At 40.4% G+C, this 24,457-nt stretch overlaps 2 protein-coding genes across 4 annotated transcripts; one reads left to right on the plus strand and one right to left on the minus strand.

Annotated features, from left to right (window-relative positions):
• Window positions 1-8,501: 8,501 nt before the first annotated feature.
• On the minus strand, window positions 8,502-9,445 carry MRPL36 (mitochondrial ribosomal protein L36). Of its 2 annotated transcripts, none has more exons than XM_053951885.1 (2): window positions 9,376-9,445; window positions 8,502-9,221 (listed from the first exon to the last, which is right to left on the minus strand). In XM_053951885.1, exon 2 carries the CDS (start codon window positions 9,209-9,211, stop codon window positions 8,894-8,896), a length of 318 nt encoding a protein of 105 aa, XP_053807860.1. In that variant the 5' UTR covers window positions 9,212-9,221; window positions 9,376-9,445; the 3' UTR covers window positions 8,502-8,893. The 2 variants fall into 2 exon arrangements, with proteins under 2 accessions (XP_053807860.1, XP_053807868.1); XM_053951893.1 differs by having other exon boundaries at window positions 9,371-9,434.
• Window positions 9,446-9,479: 34 nt separating this feature from the next.
• On the plus strand, window positions 9,480-20,417 carry NDUFS6 (NADH:ubiquinone oxidoreductase subunit S6). Of its 2 annotated transcripts, XM_053951866.1 has the most exons (4): window positions 9,480-9,663; window positions 10,708-10,761; window positions 14,760-14,882; window positions 15,959-20,417. In XM_053951866.1, the coding sequence occupies exons 1-4, from the start codon at window positions 9,520-9,522 to the stop codon at window positions 16,022-16,024; spliced, it is 387 nt and encodes a 128-aa protein (XP_053807841.1). In that variant the 5' UTR covers window positions 9,480-9,519; the 3' UTR covers window positions 16,025-20,417. The 2 variants fall into 2 exon arrangements, with proteins under 2 accessions (XP_053807841.1, XP_053807850.1); XM_053951875.1 differs by lacking the exon at window positions 10,708-10,761.
• The last annotated feature ends 4,040 nt before the right edge of the window (window positions 20,418-24,457 follow it).

Consider the following 24,457-nt stretch of genomic DNA (forward strand, 5'->3'; position numbering starts at 1 on the left):
TTGTACCGGTGGCAGTTGCTACTTTTGAAGGAGAGTGGTTAGTCTGCTGCGAGCTACCAGCTCTCCTTAGGCTGCCGTGGGAACATCTGAGAATCACTTATCTATATTGCAAATAGCATCCCAAGACATGGGTAAAAGTACTTCCAGATTTTGGGTTTAGCAAATTAAAGTATAACTACTAAAAAAAAAAGTGAACACAAACAATTTTTTTTTTGTTAAGATGTGTGACAACAGTCTGAGACTGACCTTACTGCAACCACAGACTCTTTTGGTAATACCAAAACTGAGTCTTTAATTCAGCATAGCTGAACAGCATAATATAGCCATATTTAAATAACTGAAATGGAAAACTACATACACTATCAGATGGCTAAGCTTGTAAAATATTTTCTCTTCACTTACAGAGTTTATATTTTTAGCCCTAAGTGTACAACATCTCAATACCTCTGAGAAGTTGTTGAAAAGAATCTGTTCAGAGGGGACAACATAAAAAGTAAGAGCATGTAATTTTATCACTGGAGCATCAGGACAGCCTTTTATTTCCCTTTGAGGGACTTGTGGGTAACCCAGAAAAAGCTTGTATATTTTCTATGCCATTTCTATGTCAAGTGTCTGAACACAGTGGTAAATTCACAGAAATACCTGGAAAGGCCACTTATCCTACAAATTCCCCATATGAGAACTTGTGTTTGAAACTTCGTTTGACACTGCTAGGAAATCATGGAGAAGCTTTTGAGAAAGTGTTCAGAATGCTGTGAGGTTCACTGTAACTTCTGTATTTTCTCTTTCTAGACAGCAGTGAGACTGTAACATTTCAGTGAGCACCCCTGCTGGCACACAGGCTCATCTGATGTTGTGTCACCACTCTTTATTACATAATGTAGCACCCAAGAGAGAATGATGTAAAACTTATTTTATTTAGTTATTTTAATACTTAAGGGGGTATTTTTTTAAAAGCTAATAATCCTTTCTCATTGAACTTACACTGTTAAAATACAAAATGTTGTTGACTGGTAAGGGCTAGCTTTTGACTCTGAGCTACAATTACAAATTAAAAAAAATATTTGGATTAAACTGGACAGGAGGTTGTCCCAAGATAATTTCAGCTATGATGTTTACATATATAAAAGACACCTCTTTTGCTGTATTGTTTTGTGACAATTATGGTCATCTAACACCTAACAAAGCTCTTTCCCATCATAGTTTATGCAAATGATTACCATAATGCACTACAGTAAATTTGCCAAAATATATCTAGATTCTAGGTGGGTAGAAGTCTCATTTGCTTTCATCCTACAGTTTGAAGACCTGTACATATAATCACTTTTAAGAGAGTTAAAAAATTCAAACCAGGTAATAAAAGATGAAGAACCAATGGATGATCTTTCGTTTGTACAGTTTTACCAATATTGATAACATAATATCACTATAACTTGATCTAACAAATAATATTATTCATTGAAAATACATTACATACTGTGTGAAGTTTGCATTTTTTATGAGCAAATTTTTCTGTTGTGCTTATGAAAAGGCTGCAATACATATAGCCAGTGGCAAAAGCATTAAGCAGTATATGTTCCTGTTTAACTGAGGCTGGGATACTTATTGAAAATCTTCTGAAGCAGCTTATTTGTACAGAAGCCCAAGATTTTGTCTGAAAAGGCTGCTTCATGGGTTAATGTATTCACCTATAAATAAAAGCAGTGACAGCTCTCCTGTCAGTACACACTGATGGACGGTTCCTTTTTCCACCATTACAGCGTTGTGAATGTGGGAAAATTAATTTAAGTGGTAGTTAATTTCTAATGAATTCCATTCAAGCGGTTAATATGGTCCCTTGATGTTATGGTAACCTTCATGGATCATTGCATTATGTAAATAAATTCTACTTTATGGTGGTTTATTAAAAAAGAGGAAGATTGGTGAGTCCAGTCAAACCTTCACATATACAAACCTGCACAAAATTTCTTAAGAAATTGCTAAAAATAGACTGTTTGAGAAAAACACACTCGGTATCTTACAAAGCATACAATTCATCTTGATAAGACATCTAATTTTTATATGATTTTGGCAGGATCATCTATTATTTGGAGCTGAGAACAAGATTTTTGGGAAGAAACCCTCTTCACTCAAAATGGCATTACAAATGCAGTGTGTGTGTCCTTGAGGGACTCTCCAAGCCCTTCCATCAGCTGTTTTGCACAAGCATGAATCACTGGACAGGTTTCACACATCTCAGCTCCCATCTTATTCCCTCTTCTGGGAGGAGACCTCTGACAGGGTGTGCTCTGAGGAGGACATATCCATGGCATCTTACTCCTTGAAGTCACTCAGATGGCCAGTGAGTTGTTCAAAGGCAATCCTGAGATACAGAGGGTGAGGTATATTTCCAAGAAACATAAGGTAGACATTCATCTGCCATACTGGCAAGCACAAAAAATATTTGGGGGGACAGAATTTTGTAAAATATTTCATAAAATATTAACTCAAAAGGTGTATGGTGTACCCAATAATGTCCAACAAGGTAGGAGAGGGAATGCTTGTAGGCAGAGGCAGTATCTTTTAAAAGACAATTGAGACAGTTAGAAAAAAAGCTGGTAAGCTTTGGCATATGTGAGAATGACTTGCCTACTCAAAAGCTTTCTTATTTTTTTCTAACAATATCAGTGACACTGCACACTGAGGTTAAAATGCCCCTGGATTTTGTCCTCAGTAATCTTCTGCTTCCTTCATTTGAAGATCATGTCATTGCTATGGGTTTCTGTAAAGAATTTGTTTGCTGACAGTTTTTTATGTAAAGGATTTACATTTCTTAACACTTCCCCTCTGCTTAGCACAGCCCTCTCTTCTGCAGGTGCTCAGGATGAATGACCAGATGACATAAAACCAAGTAGTTATTTAATAGCTAGATGAGCAATCAAAGCAAAACCAAAGTACTTGGCACACACGTAGATGCAAAAGTTCTTATCTAAAGCCTGAGGATCCCATGAAAGTGACCTATTTTAGATGTCCCAGTCACTGCTTTTATAAATATTAGCTTCCTAGTATGAGTCACTTTTAAAACTGTGTATACTCTGGGACTGCTTGCTCTCAGTCTTTTCTTCATTTAGCCACTGTTCATTACCAATCTTTAATCACGTACAACAGAGAGCCTTGCATTATTCCCTGCCTGTTCTTTTGCTTACTTTCAAACACTAAATGGAATCAATGTATTTTTAGATCAAATTACTTCACAAATTTCACTTTTTATTCCTTTTTGCACAATGTGGCACATAAGGACAGGTGGCTTCCTGAAAAAATACTGCTTGTTTTCAACAGTTTATTCATATTTACAGACAACAGATTTCAAAGACTGATGCACAAACTTCTAGATGAAATGGCAAATTTTTCATTCCTGGAGGCAGGTGGATAACTCCAGCAAGTGACAGCTTCATCTTGGGTACCAATATTCTCTCTGTACCAACTTTCATCATTTTTAGATCAGGTTCAGTGTCTTCAGTGTGATGAAGCTCTTATAAAGATTGCTGCCTCCACTATGAGTGGGATACGGAGCAATAACGAAACTGCTGCAGTTTATCTCCCAGAGGTATAGAAGTAAAACACCACCACTTACCTAAATAAACTGGGCTGTAAAGTGTGACAGTTCAATAACAGCTTCATGGCCAGCTCACCTATTCCTGCAGGAAGATAAATTCAGTCCTGGAAAGCAGAGGAGACTGGACAGGTGAGGGCATACCCCATCATAGGTGCGGTGAGGTAAACTGTCCCAGCCAGTTGGAAAGAATCCAGCCCCTTCTCAGCCTCTGGGACTAACTGGCACAGATCTCAAGCTCCAAATTAATAATCTGGTGAGCTGTAATAGAAAGAATGCAAGTATTTAAATGTAGAATCAGTTTTATTAAACTGAATGGGATTACTTTATCCTTAACTTCCATTTTAAAAGTAATTTGATAGTTTTCAGCAGTGTGTATCAAGGTGTGTCCGCTCTTGCTGATTCAGAATTTTGCAATATGGTGATGCTGCAGATAAACATAAGTCAGCTTTAGTGTCAGGTGCATGGAGCTCACTGAAACCGTGGAGGAACCTTGATGTTACACAGAAGATACTCGGAACAGTGCCTGCAGTAGCACGTTGTATCTGTTTGCACTGTTAAACAAAGAGGAGAAAACAGACTGGCTTCTCACTTTCTTTTTCATTGTTTAAGAATATTTACATTTTTGTTTTATAATTTTATTTCTAGTTTTTAATTTTACCTACTTCATCTCTATAAATAAAGAAAAAATTCCAATTGTTAATATTTGGCAAATGCATTAGCAATTGCTCTGAAATATCACTCTTTCTTGTACATTTTTTTTCTTTTGTGGATGATATAATAGAATAATTGGAAGAACAATATGGTGTCTACATTACTCAAAAATAGCTGTTATTTTAACTGAGTGCAGGAAACCGAGTGTGGTGGTGTCAGAATCTGGAACAGTCACCTGTCAGTCAGCTAACCTCAGGGTGTACTGCCTCCATCCGAGCAGACACGGCTTCTCGGTACTGTAATTCCTAAAGACTTCTCCCTCACCTGTCATTTTTGAACAGCTATTGTCCTGAATTCAGCAACCAATACTGTAATTCCCATGCACACAACCACAGACAAAGTCTGACAGTCATTAATATACATGAGCTCTAAGATTTATCCTCCAGTTGACCTAAATACATCTCTACCTGTTGCGTATCAGGAATCTGACAATCTTATTCCCTAAAACAGTTCTGAGCAGTTAAGCAAGTTCAGTCACTCACAACTGCAAATGATTTTCATAATTGTACAATGGAGACAGTCACAGGAGACGTCAGGTGTCACATTCCCACTCCACTGTGGGGATTCAAAGAAGAATGAAGATTTTCTGGAGGGGGTAACCTAGACATGTAAGCAGTAGGAAGCCAAAAGTTAAAAATGTAATTTGAGCCTGAGTCTTATTTCAGTCTTCAGTACATGGATTCTTCTCCCTGTGTTATTGGGTACTATTTTCCTCCCTAAAACATTTTATGTTCTGGCTGCACTCTCCTTATCATTCCCCTCCCTTTCAGCCTCCAGGGGGAGAAATAAAAAGAAAACACATACAATTAAGGAACTAACATAGATCGGTATTTTTAGTATTCCAGGACTAAATTTTTGGCCTGGGTAACTTCAGCAGTGTTGTGTACCCCCTTCTCTGCCAACAGCTGTTGAAGTAGCACAACATTCAGGAGATCTATAATGAAGGACGTGCACCCTTAGCTATCAACCACAAGTCTACTGGCTGAATTATTTCACCTGCTCATTTTGCAGTTGCTGTAAACAAACCTAAAATAAACATGGATCACCCCCAGCTATAGTCACCTTCCTCATGTCATTCAAATTACAGAAAGCTATAGAATCTGATTTTTTTAGAACACCTCTGTAACAGTTTGTAGACATCAACTAAAAAATAGTACTTACAAGTGTGAGATTCAGTACCCCTGCCTAACAGATGGAAAAATTGAGACAAAGGCAAAATTACCTTTTCAAGATTATACAGCAAGTCAGTGGCAGAGTACAATTACAATTCAGAACCTCCTAGTTTCTAATCCTATAATCCTCTTTCCAAAATCTATTAAGCACAACCAAATATGCTGTTTCAGTGATGGCCATGAATCCTCTACACCAGGTACCTCAAACTGACTGTTCAGACAATGACACATTAATTGTTTACAGCCATAATAAACATTTGAATTGAAATTACTTCACATCTCAAGTTTCTGACCAGCAGCCCTACAAAGGGTTTGATTAGTAAAAAATTTTTCCTCATTATAAGTTGTTGAAATAAGATGCTGAGTCAGCACTGTATAAAAGCTTGTCTTAGGCCAAAGGGGGAGATAAAAACAGTAATTTGTGCCTCTCTGTGCTGCACAGTAATCCTAGCCCTAAATTTCACTCCATTTCTGAGTGCAGACTGTATTTCACACCAGCTGGGCAGAGTGAACTTGTCTCAGGGTCCCACACACTGCTGAATTCAGAAAGTCTTCCCAGGTAATGACTGTTGCTCCTCAACCTGGCAATTCATACTTGCAGGTGTCTCTTAACCATCTGACACTGCTCATGGCAAGAGCCCTTAAATGTTTGAGCACTTCCTCAGTAACCCACCAGCACAACTTGTTTTGTACCAGTGAGCTGCCTTTTTTTGACTGAACCAAGGGGTTGAATGAACTGCTTGCAAGGCAGTAAGATAGTTAGCACCCACCAACTATATTTCCTAAAAAGCCCAACCAGCCAACAGACCCTCACTTCATCTCATGTCCAATCCACAGGTCAGTCCTTACTATCCAGTGGAAAAGTGGTAGGCCTGGAAATCATTGGTTTCTTTGGTCATACAATGCTTACTTTAAAGGTGTACTAATAGCTGAACTCACAAGGTATCCCAGAGGTTCACAGCACACAGGCCTTTTCTTCCTCTGGAACAAAACACACAGCACACACCTACAAATGTGTACCATCAACACTGAGAATCAGACCTTTTAAAATCTTCACTTCCGAAGACAGCTTAACCGTCAAAGCAAGTGTCGTGGTTTGACATGGAAGTGAATTTTTTTTTCGGGAAGTTGGGTCAAACCAATCAGTGGTCAGGTTTGGGTATTGGCACCTGGAGTGACCACTGAAAGTATGGACACGCCTCTGAGAACACAGGGGGTTAAAAGCAAGAACTCCCAGGGGAGCTGTCTCTTTGGTTCTGGTCATCAGAGAGTGCAGACGCTCCCCTGCCCAGCCATGGGCAATAGAGTAACTTTTAGCTAAACTTTTCTTATTAACCATAGACTGAACCAAATTCTCCTGCAATAGAGACTGCATTTTAGGGAAATGCAGTAGTTCTTTTGCTTCAACAACCATCAGCAAAAGAACAGCAAAAATATTAGAAAACTGAAGTCCCAAAATAAAAAACTGAACTGTTGTATCTTTGAGTCCATAGCAAAGCATCTTTAAAAGAGCCCTATAAGCAGTCTGTCCATGCACCGTAGTAAGAGCACTTGTGACATAGAAAAGAGAATGTCACACTAGCAGATTTTCTCCAAGCAGTTGCCATGTGTGACATAGAAACACAGGAAGTAGCAACTGTGTTTCCTAAAGAGTCTGTAGTGCAAAAGAGACTTCTCTCTCCCTTAATAGATTAAGTATTGATTATCTAAAAGGTAGTCATTTAATCAGGAATCCCGGGTAATATTTCATAGTAAGTGTTTTAAAAATTAAGAAGAGGGGTGTTTTAGAGAGTCTTCATCCTAGATTTAGTGTGTGTGTCTTTTATAGTAGTAGTTTAATAAAATTTTTTCCCTTTGTTATTAAGCTTAAACCTACTCTACTCTATTCCTGATAACATCTCACAACATTTATTTGAGAAAATATATTTTCATAAGAGCGCTAACATTACACCAGTATCAAACCATAACAGCATGTTAAAGGTGTAAAGCATTTCCAAGAAATTTCTCTGCTTACATTTTACTTTCATGCACAAGCTGTGGGTATTTAGAAGGTAGAAGCTCTATTTCATGAGGGTCCAAATTTCAATTAAACCTTTTGAAGTACAGCAAGTTTTCCACTACTTCAAGGTTCTTTGATTTTGAGGAGCCTTACACATTTTGAATCCGTCTCTCTAGTTAGATGAAGCTAGCCTCTTCCCTCTCCTCCCATTGCCATGAATTCATTTGAATGGGCCCTAATATGGATGTGTATGTTAACTAACCTGCTCCTCTCTCTCCAAACCCTCATTTCCAGTGATGAGATAGATGAGTGAAAAGACAAACCACCCAACAAATGGAAAACCAGTAATTATTGCCCCTGGAATGCTTAGCCACAGCTTTACAGGCCTAGAGTCTCATTGTCTATAAGCACTGAGTAAAAATATATTAATTATGAAATTTATTGCAATTGTAAAGTTGTGGAATTATAACTGGGCAGAAAAGGTCTTCAAGTCATCACACAGCAATGTTATGGCAATTTCAAACACAGTGCTCAACCAATTTCACCTCTTTCAAGTCGGGGACACTTCCTCACAGTACTCTGGCAAATTTGTAGCTATAAGAGGATAGTTTTTTGAAAGTTTAGTTTGGTACCATTTGTTAAGAACTTGCAGTTCAGAGGATGATCAAACACTCCTGCCTCAAGCAGAGTCATATTGAGAAGTGTGAGGAATACCACTGGTGACTGAAGCAATTTTGGCTCTAATTAATTAATGGAAACCAATCCACTAGTTTGCATTCAACATTAAGCTTGGCTATATGACCTCTAAGGCATTACTGCTATCAGTCATTCTCTCCACACCTGTTAGGAGATTTCTTTCAAGGGACATAAGAAAAGAATATTTAAGCCTCACCAATCAATGAGAACTAGCCTAAAGCTTTGCAGAATCTTAAGGCAAGTTAGATGGAATCTGAAATTGCCCACCTGAGTTTGAAACTATTATCAACATCTTGGTGGGGGGAGGCAGAAGAAAAAAACCGCAGTGTTGTAGTAATAAACATCAGTGGAGTTTATTTTCATTTTGCTCTTAATTAAACCCAAATGCACCTCAGAGTCCAGTGATTCAGCTCCACCCTTCCTGATTTAACAGCGCGGTGATTTTAAGGCTTCACGTTTAAGATGACAAGAGATCCTGAAGCCTGTTGTTTCCCACTTCAGTTCTCCGCATCCACGGCTTGAAATGTCGGCAAGGGCCGTCAAGATCGCACCTCGCTCTAGGTGTTCCAAAGATGAACCATTGTCAAGCACACGATTTCTGGACTCGTGTCCGCAGCTGCCAGCTCCCGGAGGCCGCGGGGTGCCGGGGACACGGGCAGCGGGGGGCTCCGGCCGCCGAACACGGCGCCGGCTCTGTGCCCTGCGGGGTCCCGGCCGGCGCTACCCCTTGCGCTGCTTGTGCCGGGGGTTGCTCTTGCAGCACACGTAGAGCCGCCCGCGCCGCCGGACGATGTAGCAGTCCTTGCAGCGCTTCTTCAGCACCGTCTTCGTCTTCAGCCCGGCCGGCAGCGGCGGCCCGGGGGGCGGCGGCACGGCCAGCAGCCCGCGGGGCGCCCGCCACGGCGGCGGGGCCCAGCTCGCACACGCCGCGGGCAGCCCCGCCGCCCGTCCCCACGGGGCCAGCGAGCACAAGGACGAGCGGCACAGCGAGCGCAACGGAGCGGCCGTGGCGGCGGCCCTGACCAGGAGGGACAGCATGCTCGGCACCCTGCGGGGACAGCGCGCCGGTCAGGACACATGCACGGCTCCCGCTCCCCTCCTCCTCTCCCGCCGCTGCCTCCGCACCACCCACCGCCCGCACCGTCGAGGACGCCCGCCCCACTCCCGCCACCGGTGAGGACACCGCTGCCCGCTGACCTCACCCCGAGCCGCCCGCGGCCCCCGCGGAAGGCGCCGCTCCCCGCCCGCCGCCACGCGTCCCTCCCCGCCGCCGGAAGCGCGCGCAGGCACCGGGGCGGGGCGGGGCCCGCGCCCGCCTGACCGGGAGTCACGTGGGCGGCGCGAAGATGGCGGCGCCCGCCGCGACCTTCCGCTGGCTGCTGCCGCGGAGCCGCCCGCTGCTGTCCCGCCCGGGGCTGGCTGCCGCCGCCGCCCGGCACTACGGTGTGCGGGCCTCCGACACCGGCGAGCTGGTGACGCACACGGGGCAGGTGAGCGCGCGGGGCCCGGTGCTGCCGCCCCTCCGCTGCTCCGGGAGGGCGGCGGGCGCGTCCCGCACGGCGCCCGCAGGGAAATCCCGCCGGGACCGCGGGCAGCGCGCTGGTGCAGTGATGTAACGTAACGGGGAGGCTTAGGTTGGATATCAGGAGGAATTTCTTGCCGTAAACAGTGGTTCGATACTGGAATAGGCTGCCCCGGGAGGCGGTGGAGCGGCCGTCCCTGGAGGTGTTCAGGAAATGGCTGGATGTCGCGCTTAGTGCCACGGTCTGCTTGACGTGGTGGCGTTCGGTCACAGGTTGGGTTTGGTGATGTCAGAGGTCTTTTCGAACCTGATTTATTCTGTGATTCTCCGTTCAGCGCGCACAGCGGACATTCATGCTCCTGGATGACCCGTTCCCAGGAGGTACGCGCTGTTTCGGAGCAAACAAACAAACAAACAAAAACCCCGTTAATCGGGATCGGGGTCGTTGGCCATTACCGAGCGTTCCGGTCCGAATCCGACTTGTGCCCAGCCGAAGAGTTGCCAGGTGGAGGAGGCACCCTGGTGTCAGTGCCTTGTAACTCCAGGTTTCCTCTTTTCCAAGGCAGAAGCTGAGGTTCGTGTGCTGCCTGGAGATGCGAGAGAGGATGGCGGGTGGAGCTAACTTGGGAAAGCTGGCACTGTGGTTACTTACCAGAACAGAAATAAAATACGAAACCTGAATTTCCCAGTTTAGTTCACCACCTAGGTGAGATCAAGGAACGGCATTATAAATAATACATTTGTGTTCACCTCTGTGATCAGGCTCTTCTGTTCACTGGCTTTCATGCCAGCCTCGACACCACCAGTTTCCTTGTCTGTTGTACTTTCCAACGTGCAATTCAGTTACTTGTGTGAGGGAAATGGAAGCTAATTTTTCTGTATACTACATGGTTGCAAGGTGATAATATTTGAATCTACATATACAGGCCAAGCTATTTGTTTTCTGAGTCTTTGTGTTGTATGTTAATAGTTGTTGCTCTGTAAATAAGATCAAGTTTATTTTACACTCTAGGTATATGACGAGAAGGATTATAGAAGAGTTAGATTTGTTGGACGACAAAAGGAGGTAATTCATTCCACAGTTTTTCATGGGAGAGGGGGTAGTTTATAGTTTTTTTTCTTTACCTAATAGTAGTGTCCTCAACCTCATTGTCATTAAAAAAGCCCCAAAAACCCCAACAATCAAGAAACCGACTAAACCTAAACCCACAATCAAAAACAAAACAAAAAAAAACCCAACAAAACCCACTAAACAAAAAAAAAAAAAACCAAAAAAAACCAAACAACAAAAAACAACAAAAAAACAACAACAAAAAAACCCAAAAAACCAAAAAAAAAAAAAAAACCAAAAAAAAAAAAAACCAAAAAAAAAAAAACCAAAACAAACTAATGTCTACTAAAACCAAACTGGTTTGGATTTGGGGTTCCAGTGGAGTTTTTTTCACTATAGTGAAAAATTTTTTCAAGGCAGTTTACAGTTGTTTCTGTCTTACCTCCCTGCTTTTGGTAAACTTGAAAAACTCAAGACTTGCTCTACATTTGTTAAGTGCTAGCATTTAGGGTGTTAGAGTTGTAGGCATTTGAACATCTTAAACTTGGAACAGTTTTTGTTTTAAGCATGTGTTTTAAGAAGTTAGTATGTTTTTAGCACATTTATATTCAGAAAAATCACATCATTAAATGCTCTGCTGAATTGTTAATCTGTTTATATATATCTGTTTACATCTGTTTTGAAGCTTAATTTGCTTCTCTCTAATTAAAGTTCTGCTCTTTACTCAAACTACTTTTTTAAGAGCCTAGAAGCATTTGCTGAAAGAGTGATGAAACAAACAAAAGTAATATGTAGACTATTCTGAAATGATGAAGCCTCAAATGCAAAGTCTAGTAATACCAGCATCATCCAAGTGCAGTGCTGGGAAGGTGGCCCTGTTGCTGCTGCTTAATATTTCACATACCCACTCTATGAGAAGTCTTTTAGCACTGAGTTTTCTCTAATGATCAAGCAGCACAGCTCCACGAGGGGTCTGCTGGCCTTTGGGATAGAAATAGAATTATTTCAGTGGTTGAACCTTTGAATAGTGCCTTAGTGTTAATGCTATAAATGTTTATGTTCAGCAGAGACATTAAATATAAGGTGTGATACATTTTTAAAGTAGTTTGATATAATTATTCTTTTCCTAAATTAACCTGAACTAATTACACTAATTTCCGAGTTTTCATATTGAATTTACCTCACTGTGTGGCGGATACAATTTAACTCATGCTGTGTGGCAAAAGTGGGGATTCTACATGTGAAATAATTAAATGAAAATGTCACTTAAAATGCTGAATTAGCTTACTTCAGGGAGGATAGTTGGCAAAGTAAGTCTCTCCCACGTATACTACCTGTGTCTCTGCTACTTGTGTAACTTTTTAAGAAATGCTCCTTAAGGCTAATTCTCCCCAGGGCAGTGGTCCCTCTAAATGTGCCTTTGACATCAGGTAATTTCAGACTCCATGTGGTGTGGAACATCCAGGGTTTTCAGTTCAGCCCAGTTCTTCCTTCTCCAGCAAAAGCCAAGCTCTGTGTCTGCTGAGCAAGGTTTAATGCTAAGTTTTAATGTGAAATTGGGACAAAATGTACATGTTAAATACATTAAGTGATCTGTGCCTATTAATAGGATCGCTCTCTAGGGGCTTTGCCATTATCCCACAGTGTGTTTCAGCCTCCAATATTCGGGTCGACAGCCATGTCTGTAGTCTGAGTGTTATCATATTTCTGAAGCAGAAGCTCTCCTGGTGACTGTTCTTTCTTGGTGGCTTCTTCCCTTTGCCTTCAGTAGGTCCAAGTGGTTGAGTCCCGCTCAGGATCGGCCCATTCCAGCCATGGCAGCTTTCCTGTCTGGGGGAATGCAGCCTCTGGAGTCTCCCCAGTCAGGGTGTCTGGGCCTGTGTGCTTCAGGTGGCCAGGCCCAGGGCTGTGACCAAGAGGATGTGCTTATTGTCCCCTCGGTTCTGCCGGCCTAGTCGCTAGTGACATCCATGTGTTCTAGCTAAAGTCATTGCTTCTCTGTGGAGAACGGGGGATCAGTGCTCTCTGGCAAGGGCCTGAAGCAGGAAGCTGTGAGAAAACTGATCATGGCAACTGCTAAACTGCATCTGCCACAGTCCAACCAGGTCATCCTGCCCTTCTGTAATCCCTAAGGTAGAGCAGGACCTATTTTAACACTGCCATTCCCCCTTCAGCTCTGCCCTTTCTGTTGGGCTGGTGCAGCAGCTGAAGGTGTGAGGAGGACTCACCTCAGTGCTTGTCTGTTTTAAATATTCTCTCCTGCCTTCCCTCTACATCTTTGGACTGAAATCAAATCCAAGTTTGGTTTTATCTCTTTGGTTTCCCAGACCATGGACTGGCACAGGTGGCTAGGTGGGAAGAAGCAGAAACAAAATTGTCAAACTGGCACTCTGTCAGGAAAAAAAATAGCCCATTGATTTATACTTGGGGCAAGGTACATCTGGATGTGCTGAGAGAATCGGCCTCTTCCTGCTGAGTACTGCTGTGCTTTAGTCAGAGGATTGTGTTGTAACTGCAACCACTTGGGCTTTTTTGGGTGTTTTTTTCTGGTGAATTCCTAGACTGTGTCTTATTTGGTAGGCTGAACCACAGACAGGTTTTAGCTATGCAGTAGATGAGAGGTCTTTGCTTCTCTCTTTCCCCACAAGTACTTTTTGTGGTTAAGAAGCGTTGGGATGAGTGGAGTTCTTGCTTCTAATCTTGAAGCAAAGGTGTGTAATGGTTTTATCTCCCTCCTTCTTTAGCAGGAAATAAAGGATGCACATTTTTGAGTGTTATTAAAAACAGCAGTAAAAGTTCTTGCTGTTTGGTGAAAATTATATGATTGTGGACACAGCCCCAGACAGTGGGGTTCTTGATGTTGCCAGTTTCTTTCAATACCAAAACCTAATTTTTTTGCTAACTTTTTTTAGCTATCATCTTCTTTCGGTGAGGACAAATTCTTAGTTTGCAAAACTTACTTTTCCATTACTGTACCAAAAAATGCAGAGACTTAATGAGAGGCTTGGTGGAAGATGCTAAGTTCTTACGTATTAGGATTATGTAAAACCACCATTGTAGTTCCTAGGAATTTATGTAATGGACACATAGCTGTCTTTTTCCCAAGAATCTAATATTTATTCCAATACCAGCATGTTTAAACGCAGAGCAGTAGATACTGCCTCCTCTTTAGGTGTGCATGTTATTTGATATTCATGCGTTTATATCATGGCTTTTGAAAAAGGTGGTCCCTCCTGGAATACTTTTCCCTGAATTGTAGCAGTAGTTGTCTGCTCAGTGCAACCTTGAGAGTGTTGGGTTGCTGTATGTCCTGCTGAGGGACAAGCTGCTTTCACCAGCCTGTCCAGACATGGATATGTTTTCCAGGCCATGCAGGTGTGCTCTAGGAAGAAGCCCTACTTGGCAGTGATGTGCATATTCAGGAAGTGTGTATGATGGACTTACAGAGTGGAGTAGTGGCATTTAGAGGTTTTTCCTTTTTTCTGATGCTAAACAATTTGTCTTTCTGACTGTTGTCATGCACCACATTCATGTTTTCATGAGATTCCTGTGCAGTGATAGAATAAGGTACATGGCTAGAGGCTCTAATTTACCAGCAGTGTTTTTATCTCATGCCTGACCTTACTTGTCTCACTATTATTTTTGAGTTTATCAGCAGAGATTCTTCTGCAATTTTATCATGTAGTCACTAAAGCAGAATACATTGTTGGTTAAATATCTTCTGTTCTTGTCTACTTGTTCCTGCTCACCTCTCCGCTGAATCTGCTGAAACCTGAGCACCGATGTGGTCTGTATGTCAGGGGAAGGGGATTGATTACTTTTGCAGAGTTCAATGTATAGATCATTGATCTGGCTTATAGCAGAGCCTTAGAATTGGTGGAGGAGTTGGGAGGAAGCCTAAGCAGGAACTTCTCAAAATGGCTGTAGTGGAACTGCCTGAGGAGGCAGCAAATAGCAATTGCCTTCTGTTTGGGTGGGGATGGTATCTGAAAGTTTCCCTCTTTTTCTTACAGGTGAACAAGAATTTTGCAATCGATTTGATAGCAGAGCAGCCTGTGAGTCAAGTTGAAAGCAGAGTGATATCATGCGATGGTGGTGGTGGAGCTTTGGGACATCCCAAAGTATACATAAACTTGGTAATGTCATTATTCTCCATGCAGCATGTTTTGCCTGTGCGTTCTTTTTTGTAAGATTATCTGGTTTTTGGAATGCTAGTTTAACAAAATAAAAGGAGTAACCACCTGAGGTGCTCATTTTATTTGGTGCTTGATATAAATCAGAAGAATTAGAGGGCTTCCATTTGAAGTTATAGAAATTCCTTTTTGAAATCTTGGTTTGTTTAAAAAAAAATCAGGTGAAGTAGTAAGAGCTACCATTGAGAGCAAAAATTAACATCCTTGCTGCATTTTGGAACTCTAATTATTTAAATGCCACCATGTAGTTTGACCATACATTTGCAGTATTTTTAAGAATATGCAGTTTATTTTCAGTCTTGCAAGTTCAAGGGAAAAAGAATGATGAAAACCAAACAAACCAACCCCTCTTTCAGTCTTTGGGAATCTTGGTAGTTCTGAAGACTGAGTATTTTGGTCATGGCCAGAGAATGAGGAATAAATGTTGTCTTATCCTGCTGCTGACAGTAGTGATAATTGCCAGTGTATTCTTGTTCTACAGAGTAAAAATACTGAGGCTACTGTCCTATGACCTTAGTTGACCTGAGCTGTTGCTTAGGTCCTGTTCTCAGGTAGAGCCTGATTGCAGATGTTTTAAAATCTTTGTTTGCTCACCTGAACTTGGACATTTCCTAATGCCCAAAAGAATGGTGGGGAAGAGCTGGTGTCCTTAAGTGTCAGTGTTGTTGTGACTCCTAACTAGAATCATAAGCATTTCTATTTGGAACAAAGTAAGAATTTTGTAATAGTTCATTTTACATTATCCAAAGTTAAATGTTTGGAGGTTCTGATTTATAACACTTAGGAAGGACTTCAGCCTTAACTTCTGTAGCACACTCCTGATCACTTTATGTTGATTTTGTTTGATGTGCCAAACTCTTGAAGAATCTTTGCTTCCAGTGTTTCAAATAAGACTAAACTCTGTACTTTGGCAATACTGATTGGTTTTAAGATGGCACAAATAAATAAGAGAAAAATTGTAATTTCTTAAAGTTTTATAAAGTGAAACTAACAGCTATTGTATTTTCATATTTTTGCAGGACAAAGAGACGAAGACCGGAACATGTGGCTACTGTGGACTTCAGTTTAAACGGAAACATCACTGAATGATTATCCCTGTGTGCTTGCAGATTTCTGTTCAGATGTTAACGTTCAACTATAAATAAACAATATATTTAGAAAGCAAGATCTGTGTTTATCTTAACTATGGAAAGTCCAGTCTGTACATTTTTAAAACACAGCTTGTCAAGTGTTTGAGAGCTGAATGGTATTACAATATCTGCTTTGTACTTAATTTAGTTTTCATGTCTGGCAGACTTCTTGCAGGCTTAAAGTTGGTGTTCGGCTGTAGATAGGTTTGTTTTGTAGTGAGTATTCTTTTCAACACTGAATGGGCTGTAATTGTTTACTGGGTGATTAATTATCCTGGGTGTTTCTCTTTTGTCACTGTGTGATGCTCCTAATTGGTTCATGGTCCAGTATCTATAGCTAGATTCACAAATGGAAGTGCAAAGATATTATGATACTCAGCATTACAACACTCCTGGAAGCAAGATAGTCAGCCCTGAATCAAGTAGCTGCTCTTGCTACCTGTTTAAAAGAAGCTACCAGTGTCTGGAATGGTAATCAGTGTGAGCTGGAGAGCTACCCAGGCTGGCATGTGTGAAAGGTGAGGATGTAACCATTTGCCCTTCATTTGAAGGGGTGAGAGTGTATCTGGTTCTGCTCGGGATTCACACCCGAAGCCTCTGTTTGCAGCTGATGACCTTAACTCACTGCAGTGCCTGGGCAGCACCGGGACTTGCAATTGTCCTCCATGGAATAGTAGTGAAAAAGAGTCTTCTCAGAGTAGGCATTGCTCCATTACAGGTGGTAGCTTCTGCTCCTTTAATACAGGTAATATGACACTGACAGCATCTACCTAGGCTGTGTGGGGCTGGTTGTGTTAATTTCACTTAGGTAGCATTCCGTCATGCGAGCGTAGCTTTCCAACAGGGCCTCTATCTGGAGCAGAAGGGTCTGAGTTTGGTTTGGTCTTTGCTTCACAAAGCTTTTTAATCTGTTGTCAGTAAATTACTTTTTTTTTAAATGCTGGTGATAGGGCATGGTCCCAGGGAGTAATTGCTGCTTGTCTAAAGTTTAACAGGGTAGAATTCTAAACCTGCAGTTTACATAGTTAGATTGATGTGGTTGTATCAAGTTGAACCAAATCATGTGGGCCTAAAGCTACTTAACTTGTGTCAATTTATAGACTTAAGATGGACCAACTCAGGCTTAAAGCAAGGTCTGAAAGGTTCTCTTGTAGAGGTCTTTTGTTTAGAGACTGTACTGCATGTGAGTAATTGCATGGACACCCCTCCTCTTTTTTCATTCACTCCACCTATAAAAGCTTTACCTATTTCTGTCTCTTCCCCTTATTCTTCCCCTCACTTTTTCTCCTTTCCATTACTGCTGGTTTCAGTGATCTTCTGGCCATCAATTTATTCTTTGTAATGACCTAGATTTAGGAAGTACTAATTAGAGTTATGCATTGTTGTGCAGTGTAGGTTACTGAGTACTCACCTTTCTATGGCCAAGCCAGGCTCTGTTACGAAGGTTGTAATTTTGTAATGTTAGTGCAGTGGCCAAGTTAACATATGCTGTGTTTAGAGTAGTGCCTGAGCACGTACAAAGATGGCAACAGATCCTTCCATGAAACCCAGTAATTTGCAATCTGACCTTATGCAAATGATCTGTTGACTGAGCATAAATGGGCTATTATGAACAGTCTTCTGATAAGTCTTATGCTTGAACTATCAGTGTTTGTCTTGAAGCGTGTCTGGTTGCATTTTATTCTGGCTCTCTACCAGTTTGTAGGGTATGTTGGCTGGCAGAATTCTCTCATGGTGCAATCATCTTCTCAAAGAGACCTGAAACAAATAATTTTATGTGGTCCTCTTCCTTGGGCCTTTGATGTTCTAATGAATAATACATCTGCTTGGATCACTGCTGCTCATAATAAATTAACAGTGTTTAAATTGGCACAGCATCTGCTGAGGACCCAGACAAATCCCATCCCACTGGTCTGAACTATGGAATGCTGTTCTTGGATGTTCTCCCTAAAGTACTTGTGCTGTGTGAAGCTGTTGACGCCTGTGAAATGAAGGCCTCTGCTTTGCTCCAGTGATCTCCACAGGAAGACTTCAGACTTTGCTTCATGTCAGTTCCTGTGTGCTGGGTTCATTGTGTCTGTGCAGGAATGTTTGTTTATATGAAGTCTTGCACTTTGAACTATGCCATCCACGTATCTGTGGAAAGGCCAGCCTTGATTTGCAGGAAAAAGAAGTGGGGAAAAGCAAGAACTAAACTTTACTAGTTGCGCCAAGCAGATAGATGCATGTGGAAATGGATGTGTGAGGATAGACCAGAATACATCAGTATCAAAGTAAGGGTAGACTAAACCAGGTGAGTTTCAAAGCAGCTTTGCAGTTCTCAGGCCACAAATTCAGACTCGAAAGTGGTATGGAATAAAACTTTCAGACTTAGATTCTGTCAGTCACTGTTTTGTTCCTCATAAATAATTCATCCCAGGCTGGAACTACAGTCTCTGATTAGTGGAGTACAAACCATAGTTTATACTCTGTCACTAGGGAAATGCAAAGTACCAACACATGATAATGGTCACAACTTTATCCTGTTTTTCTAGTAAAACCAGATAGGCTTTTCCCCCCTTTATTGCTGCATGTATTAAGGTTGGTGAAAATCACTGTGTATTTAAACTTCCAAAATAAATAAGGACCATCGATACTTTTCCCCACATTACTTTCTTAGCTCTCTGTCCTCTAATTAAAAACTAACTAAAATGTATTTACAAGGCAAGTTCTGTTTACAAGAGCACAAATCATTACTATGACTATGGCACAATATGCAAAAGCACTTTTTCTAAAATTTTTCAGTTGTATGGCATCTGCTAAATTTCTCACCCTCTGACCTGCCATTAACGCTTGCCCTTTTTATTTAATGCTGTTGCAAGCATCAGACGAAATACAGCATGCTGTAATAGCAATAGAAATGTTTGCTTTTGTAATATCCACATTGTTGGCACTGTTCAGTGTGTTCCCTGCTAGCAGTACGCATTGTTTCGAGAGGCAATACTTGTTGGCTGTGGTACAGTGGTAAAGGAGGCCACATGGGTTAAAAACTTACCTCCATGTTTGGTGGACAGCTAGGAGAGCTGTAAAGCTAAGTAATATGTATGTTGTAAATGGTTGAAGGAAAAAGAGAACAGAAGGGTGATAGTAAGCATAAGTAAGGCTGATATGGAGCACTGAATTACTTTAGAATCAAGCAGGTGTGTTGGTCTAATGTGAGAGGGACGTGGTGGAATTGTAAAGTGGTGTAAAAAGATTGGCAAATGAAAAGATGTATGTTTTAGATTATGTAATTGTATAATAGGAAGTCAATGCAATAGTTTCCAGTAATAGGCACTCAAGGGGTTGCTTTTTAGTAGCAGCTAAATTTAGCCATTTTTAAATTAGAATGCTCAGATAATGAGTTTCAACAGGGCTGTCCAATGAGCTTCCTGGACCATTAATGCTGATTTTTTGTAAGATTTGAAGTACTGGAGAAAGAGCACAAAAATGGCTAACGTGCCACATTCAAAGAGGGTAAAAGGCATGACCTGGATAATTACATGTCTGTCAGTTTGACATCACTTCTGGGCAAAATAATAAGGGACCTAATTAATAATGAATTAAAGAAGTGTTGTATAATTAGTGCCAATCAACACGAGTTATAGGAAAGCCAGACCATGTCAAGTTAGCATGATGTATTTTTGATGAAATTAGGAAAAGTGGTTGATAAAGCTAAAAGTGTTAATGTAATATCATCTGATTTCTTTGAAGATTAGAGTTAGTAGTCCATATTTTGATTCAGAAAGGAAAGTCTTGTGTAATCAATCAGTAACACTTCACATATTCTACATGTGTTAAAGTAGATAATTCTTAGGTGTGTAACTGTCAGTGTAAAATGAGACTCCTTGCTGAAAAGATGCATTTTTCTTGGACCCTTCATGGCGTCCTTTCTCAGTCCTATGGCACTTAGCTTCTTAGGAGTGTCCTAAAAAACCATGTTATAGCTACTGATGGTTTGCTGAGGATTGAAAGGTTGAAGCATTGTTGAGGGCGAGGATTCAGCAGTGATTCTGTTCACTGCCACTTAGCCAAGACTAGCACAAAGCTGAATGTGTTTCAAAAATGAAATGCTGTCCATATTTATTGTAAAAAATGTATTTCTTTGAAGTGATAATTGTATCAGCCTGATTTGCAATTTATCCTGTGTGAGTAACAGCCCTAATAACTTCAGGTTACAGGAAATACTGACTACTGCGTTTGACTGGGGGAGTTTGTTGATCATCATATGCTATGAATTTCCAGACCAATTCCATGTCTTAAATAACTTTTATGAACTTGGGAGGAATAAATAGAGATGTGTTCAGCAGGCACATCCTTCTGAATTTTACATGAGTGCGTTTGTTACTTGAATACCAAGTCCAGTTTGAAATCTATGGTTCATTAATTAATATGGCTAAGTTAGAGAATGTTCAAAGAAAGCCATGGTACTAATTAAAAGAGTAGAAAAAGTATTGTGTAGTATAAGATCTACACAAGCTTTGAACAAGCTTTGCCTTTGCATTTCCTTATAAATGAGGTTAAGGGAATGACTTGATTGGGGTCTACCAGTACAAATGCAGGGAACAAAACCTTGATAATGGGATCTTTAGTCTGGCTAAAAACAATGAGCTCTAGTGGCTGGAAGCTATAGACAAAGCAAATTCAGACCAGGGGAAAGGAGGCTTCACAGTGTGGGATTTACCAAGGATTGCAGGAAATTCTGAAGCATTCCTGACTATTTTTAAACTTGGTATTTTCTAAAATGTGTATTAATTGAAACAAGACTGGAATCTGAAAACCATTATGGACTGTGTTCCAAAGGTAATTATATCCTTGCAGTGGTCCATTCTCAGTCTTTGAAATGAAATATGTATCAGGCCAGAGATAGTGGTTCCATTGAACAGTGATGCTGTTAAAAATGCCTTCCAGACCTTGTTCTGGATAAGATTCAGGAAGGACTTGAACTTTGTTTTCCCACAAAAAGTATTCTAGTGGTCTGAGTGATGGGGACTTGAACTTTGCTCTTGCAAAATAATATTTGGCTTTGTAGCAATGTGGAAAAAGACCAAACTTCAAATCCTGATAGTAATCATGATGAATTGTCATCATCTGCTCAGTGTCTAACAAAGCCAGACAAACTAAACTAAAAAAAAAAAAAAAAAAAAAAAAAATGTGGTTCAGGACATGGACAATTAGAGGACTTCAGATCTGTTCTCACTTTCTCATTTAAGAGAACATATGTGAAATCTGCACTACCTTTTGGGATGAAAATGTAAAAGGATTGTTTCCATTCAAATTGAAGTCCCAGATTCCAAAGTTTATTGTAATTTTATTTTTGGCAGTATTGATTTTGTGGTGCTCTTGATGCTTATACCAGATTCTGGATTGAAGAGACTTACACTTCTAAGTTTTGCTTACCCATTTGAATGCCACTCTGAATTCCAGTGGCTTCTGACATTTTCCATGGCTTTGATGAAGTAGCCAGCATTCAGCATCTCCTGTGCTGGATAATAGCATCTTCCTCAAGAATAGCCGTGGAATAAAGTGTTTACTGTTTAATCATGAAATGTCTGACTTTTATGCCAATTAGCATAAGTTAGACATCAGATTCAGACATTTTTGACAAGCCTGAGACAATGTTAGGAAAATTTGTACTTATCGGCAAAACATCAGTTTTTATTAATGCTAAGAACAATTGAAGGGATTTTTAAAGCATATTAAAAACCAAAAATAAATCCCAACACTTCCTCTCCCCTCTCCCCCCATAAAAAAAAGCCCCAAAACATCCCAAGCAATGATCTTTGATAGTGGTTACATTAAAGTAATAGAAATCTCAGAAATTTTCAAAAGAGAGAAAATATTTAACTAATTATGTCCAACAGGTTGGAAAAGAGCTGATACTTACGTTAAACAGAGGTGAAATATGTTTTCTTCCGATGATAAATGGAAAGGATATTAGGCATATACTCTCAGTAAAGACCTTTAGACCTGCAGGACTGGAAAACTTTGAGAATAATTGGCTGAAGAACTTCCCCTGTTACCTCCATTGATAGATCTAACCTCTTGGAACACAGGTGAGCATTCAGAAAACTGCAAGAAATATATTTTGTACAACAACATTTAAAGATGACAGCACCTTGCTGCTCATTCTGGCTGTTTCCTGCTCCATTAAAAGAGTGATTGGCACCTGTTACTTTGCCTGCATGAAGGTTTTTATACACTGTGTCCTGTAACCTTGGTTTACTTTTGCTAAGATGCACAGAACAAGTTTTTACTTCTTTTGTGAGTCAACCCTCAGCAATTTTTCAGCACATTAAAATATTGCTAGCTACAGTGAATATAATAACTTAGCATTAAGAACATTGCTGCTGCAGGCAGAAATAAAATAGCAGAGAGGGAATCCCTTTTTATTCAAGGGAATGCATTCACCTTCTTGGATAGCATAGTGTTGGAAATTTATGTGGACTTGGTTGTGTGCTGTGTCCTCTAGACTCACAGTGTCTCCTATGCTGCAGATTTGATCTGGATGCTTGTTCTGTTCCTTACTGTGTGACCTTGCACTTGAGTGTATGAGCTTGGGTATTGAGCTTGGGTATGCTCAGCTGAGTGGTTCAAATCACTTTGTAAGCAGTTCTCTCTGTCTTCTACATTCCTCTGCAAATATTTGCATAACCAGAGATGGTTTTGTATTTCTTTCTAATTCTGGGAAACAGTTTTACTTGGTGTCAGGCCTTCTCTAATGACAAACATCCTTGTTTGACAGGAATTTCCTCATTTGGAACAACTTTTTGTAATCTGCCACCTACCAATTTTTAATATCACCCAATAGTAGAAATACAACAATAGTGTAACACTTTTCCTAAAACACTCAAACATTTATGGCCCTTACATCTTACAGTATAGATTTTTCCTGATGTTCTATTTTCTATAAGTTGTGATAAATTTATGTCTTTTCTGCATTCCCTATTTTTTAGTGGTTTTAATATTTTGTTTCAGTTCTTCTGGTATGATTGTATGCATTAATAGCTTATGTAGTTATTCATGACTTTGATCTGCTGTTCCCTCTTAAAGCAGGCTCTTATCTAAAGTGAAAATTGAAACCCCTAATTTTCTAGCTTGTGATTACGATTTTCAGTTCTATAGTTCTATCTGAACACTTAAAAAATATGTTGCAAAGCAGGAACATTTTGGGGAAAATAAGCCCCATTCCATTAAGAATTTTTTTTCTCATGTGTATTTTAAGAGTGTTTTATCCATTCCAGTACCATTTCTGCTTATTATTTAATGAACAAAAAATAAAAGGTGGGTTAACACTGTTTACTTTATTTGGTGAAATTGATCAATTTCACATTTGAAGTTGCTGTTATGAGCTCTGTAACTCTGTATTGCTGTTGGAACAGAAAAAAAAATCTCTGAAATAAAATGTGTGAATCAAGACTGCTGTGTGGTACCCATTTGATTCAGAGAGCAATAGAGACTTTCTGTTTTGAAAATGCTTGTGCTTCATCTAAGGTCAGAATTATGAGTAACCTGATTCTGATGAGCTGTGTAGTTGTAATCTATGACCTGTTTTCTTTGCCTTTCAAAAAGGATACAAAGCTTCATACTCCATTAAGTATTAAGCTCAAATTCTTGTGTTGCTCAAGCAGGTCATCTTACTAGCCAATGACAGTTCCTTTTCAGGTGGCTTATTGGTGTTTTAGTGAATATTAATTTTATTTTCCTAATTTTAAACGTTATATAAACCCTCTTTTTTAATTTTCATATAACCCAGGAAAAGTGTGTTTGGACGCTGAGAAGAAGGTGATATTATAAAACTGTTGCAATCTGAATACTGGTCTTTTTCTCCATTTCTGTATTTCATAGAGAACCTCTGCTTAGTCACCTCTTTTTGGGGTATTCCATACAATTGCAGGTATGCAGGTTATATGTCAGGTGTTATGTACCTTTCACCTCTCAAATATGTAATAACCAGGGCTGTGTTGCTGCCTGGGAGCTTGTGATGAGTGCCCATAAGGATGACTTCTCTTAAAAATTTGCAGAACCCCATAAGCAATTTAAGGCTAAATTTGGAACCTATGTCCACAGTCAAGGGAAAAGGGTGTGGGAATAATGCTGTGTGGAATAATCTAGTCTAAATCTTTCATGGGTTTTGGTGTTGATAGACTAGTTACGGTTCTGTATATCTGGACCTCTGAGGAAGTGACCTTTCCTATGAATCATGTTTGTGTAGATAGGAAAAAACTCCATAATTTGTAGGAAATGCCCATTTTATTTAATTTTACACTCTATCATCCATAGAGTATTCTGCTCTCCAGACTGTCTGGCTTGGTGGAGGAGATTTTTCTGATTCATGAATCATCTAAAACAATGTAAAGAAGCATGAAC

The sequence above is a fragment of the Vidua chalybeata genome, chromosome 1, assembly GCF_026979565.1.
Source record: "Vidua chalybeata isolate OUT-0048 chromosome 1, bVidCha1 merged haplotype, whole genome shotgun sequence".
Taxonomy (NCBI): domain Eukaryota; kingdom Metazoa; phylum Chordata; class Aves; order Passeriformes; family Viduidae; genus Vidua; species Vidua chalybeata.

What these genes read in the sequence shown, in the direction of transcription:
- NDUFS6 (XM_053951866.1), top strand. Translation starts at nt 9,520, where the DNA reads ATGGCGGCGCCCGCCGCGACCTTCCGCTGGCTGCTGCCGCGGAGCCGC. An exon ending in TTGTTGGACGACAAAAGGAG is followed by an intron (nt 10,762 to 14,759) that starts GTAATTCATTCC and finishes TTTTTCTTACAG; the next exon opens with GTGAACAAGAATTTTGCAAT. An exon ending in CCAAAGTATACATAAACTTG is followed by an intron (nt 14,883 to 15,958) that starts GTAATGTCATTA and finishes ATATTTTTGCAG; the next exon opens with GACAAAGAGACGAAGACCGG.
- MRPL36 (XM_053951885.1), bottom strand. Translation starts at nt 9,211, where the DNA reads ATGCTGTCCCTCCTGGTCAGGGCCGCCGCCACGGCCGCTCCGTTGCGC.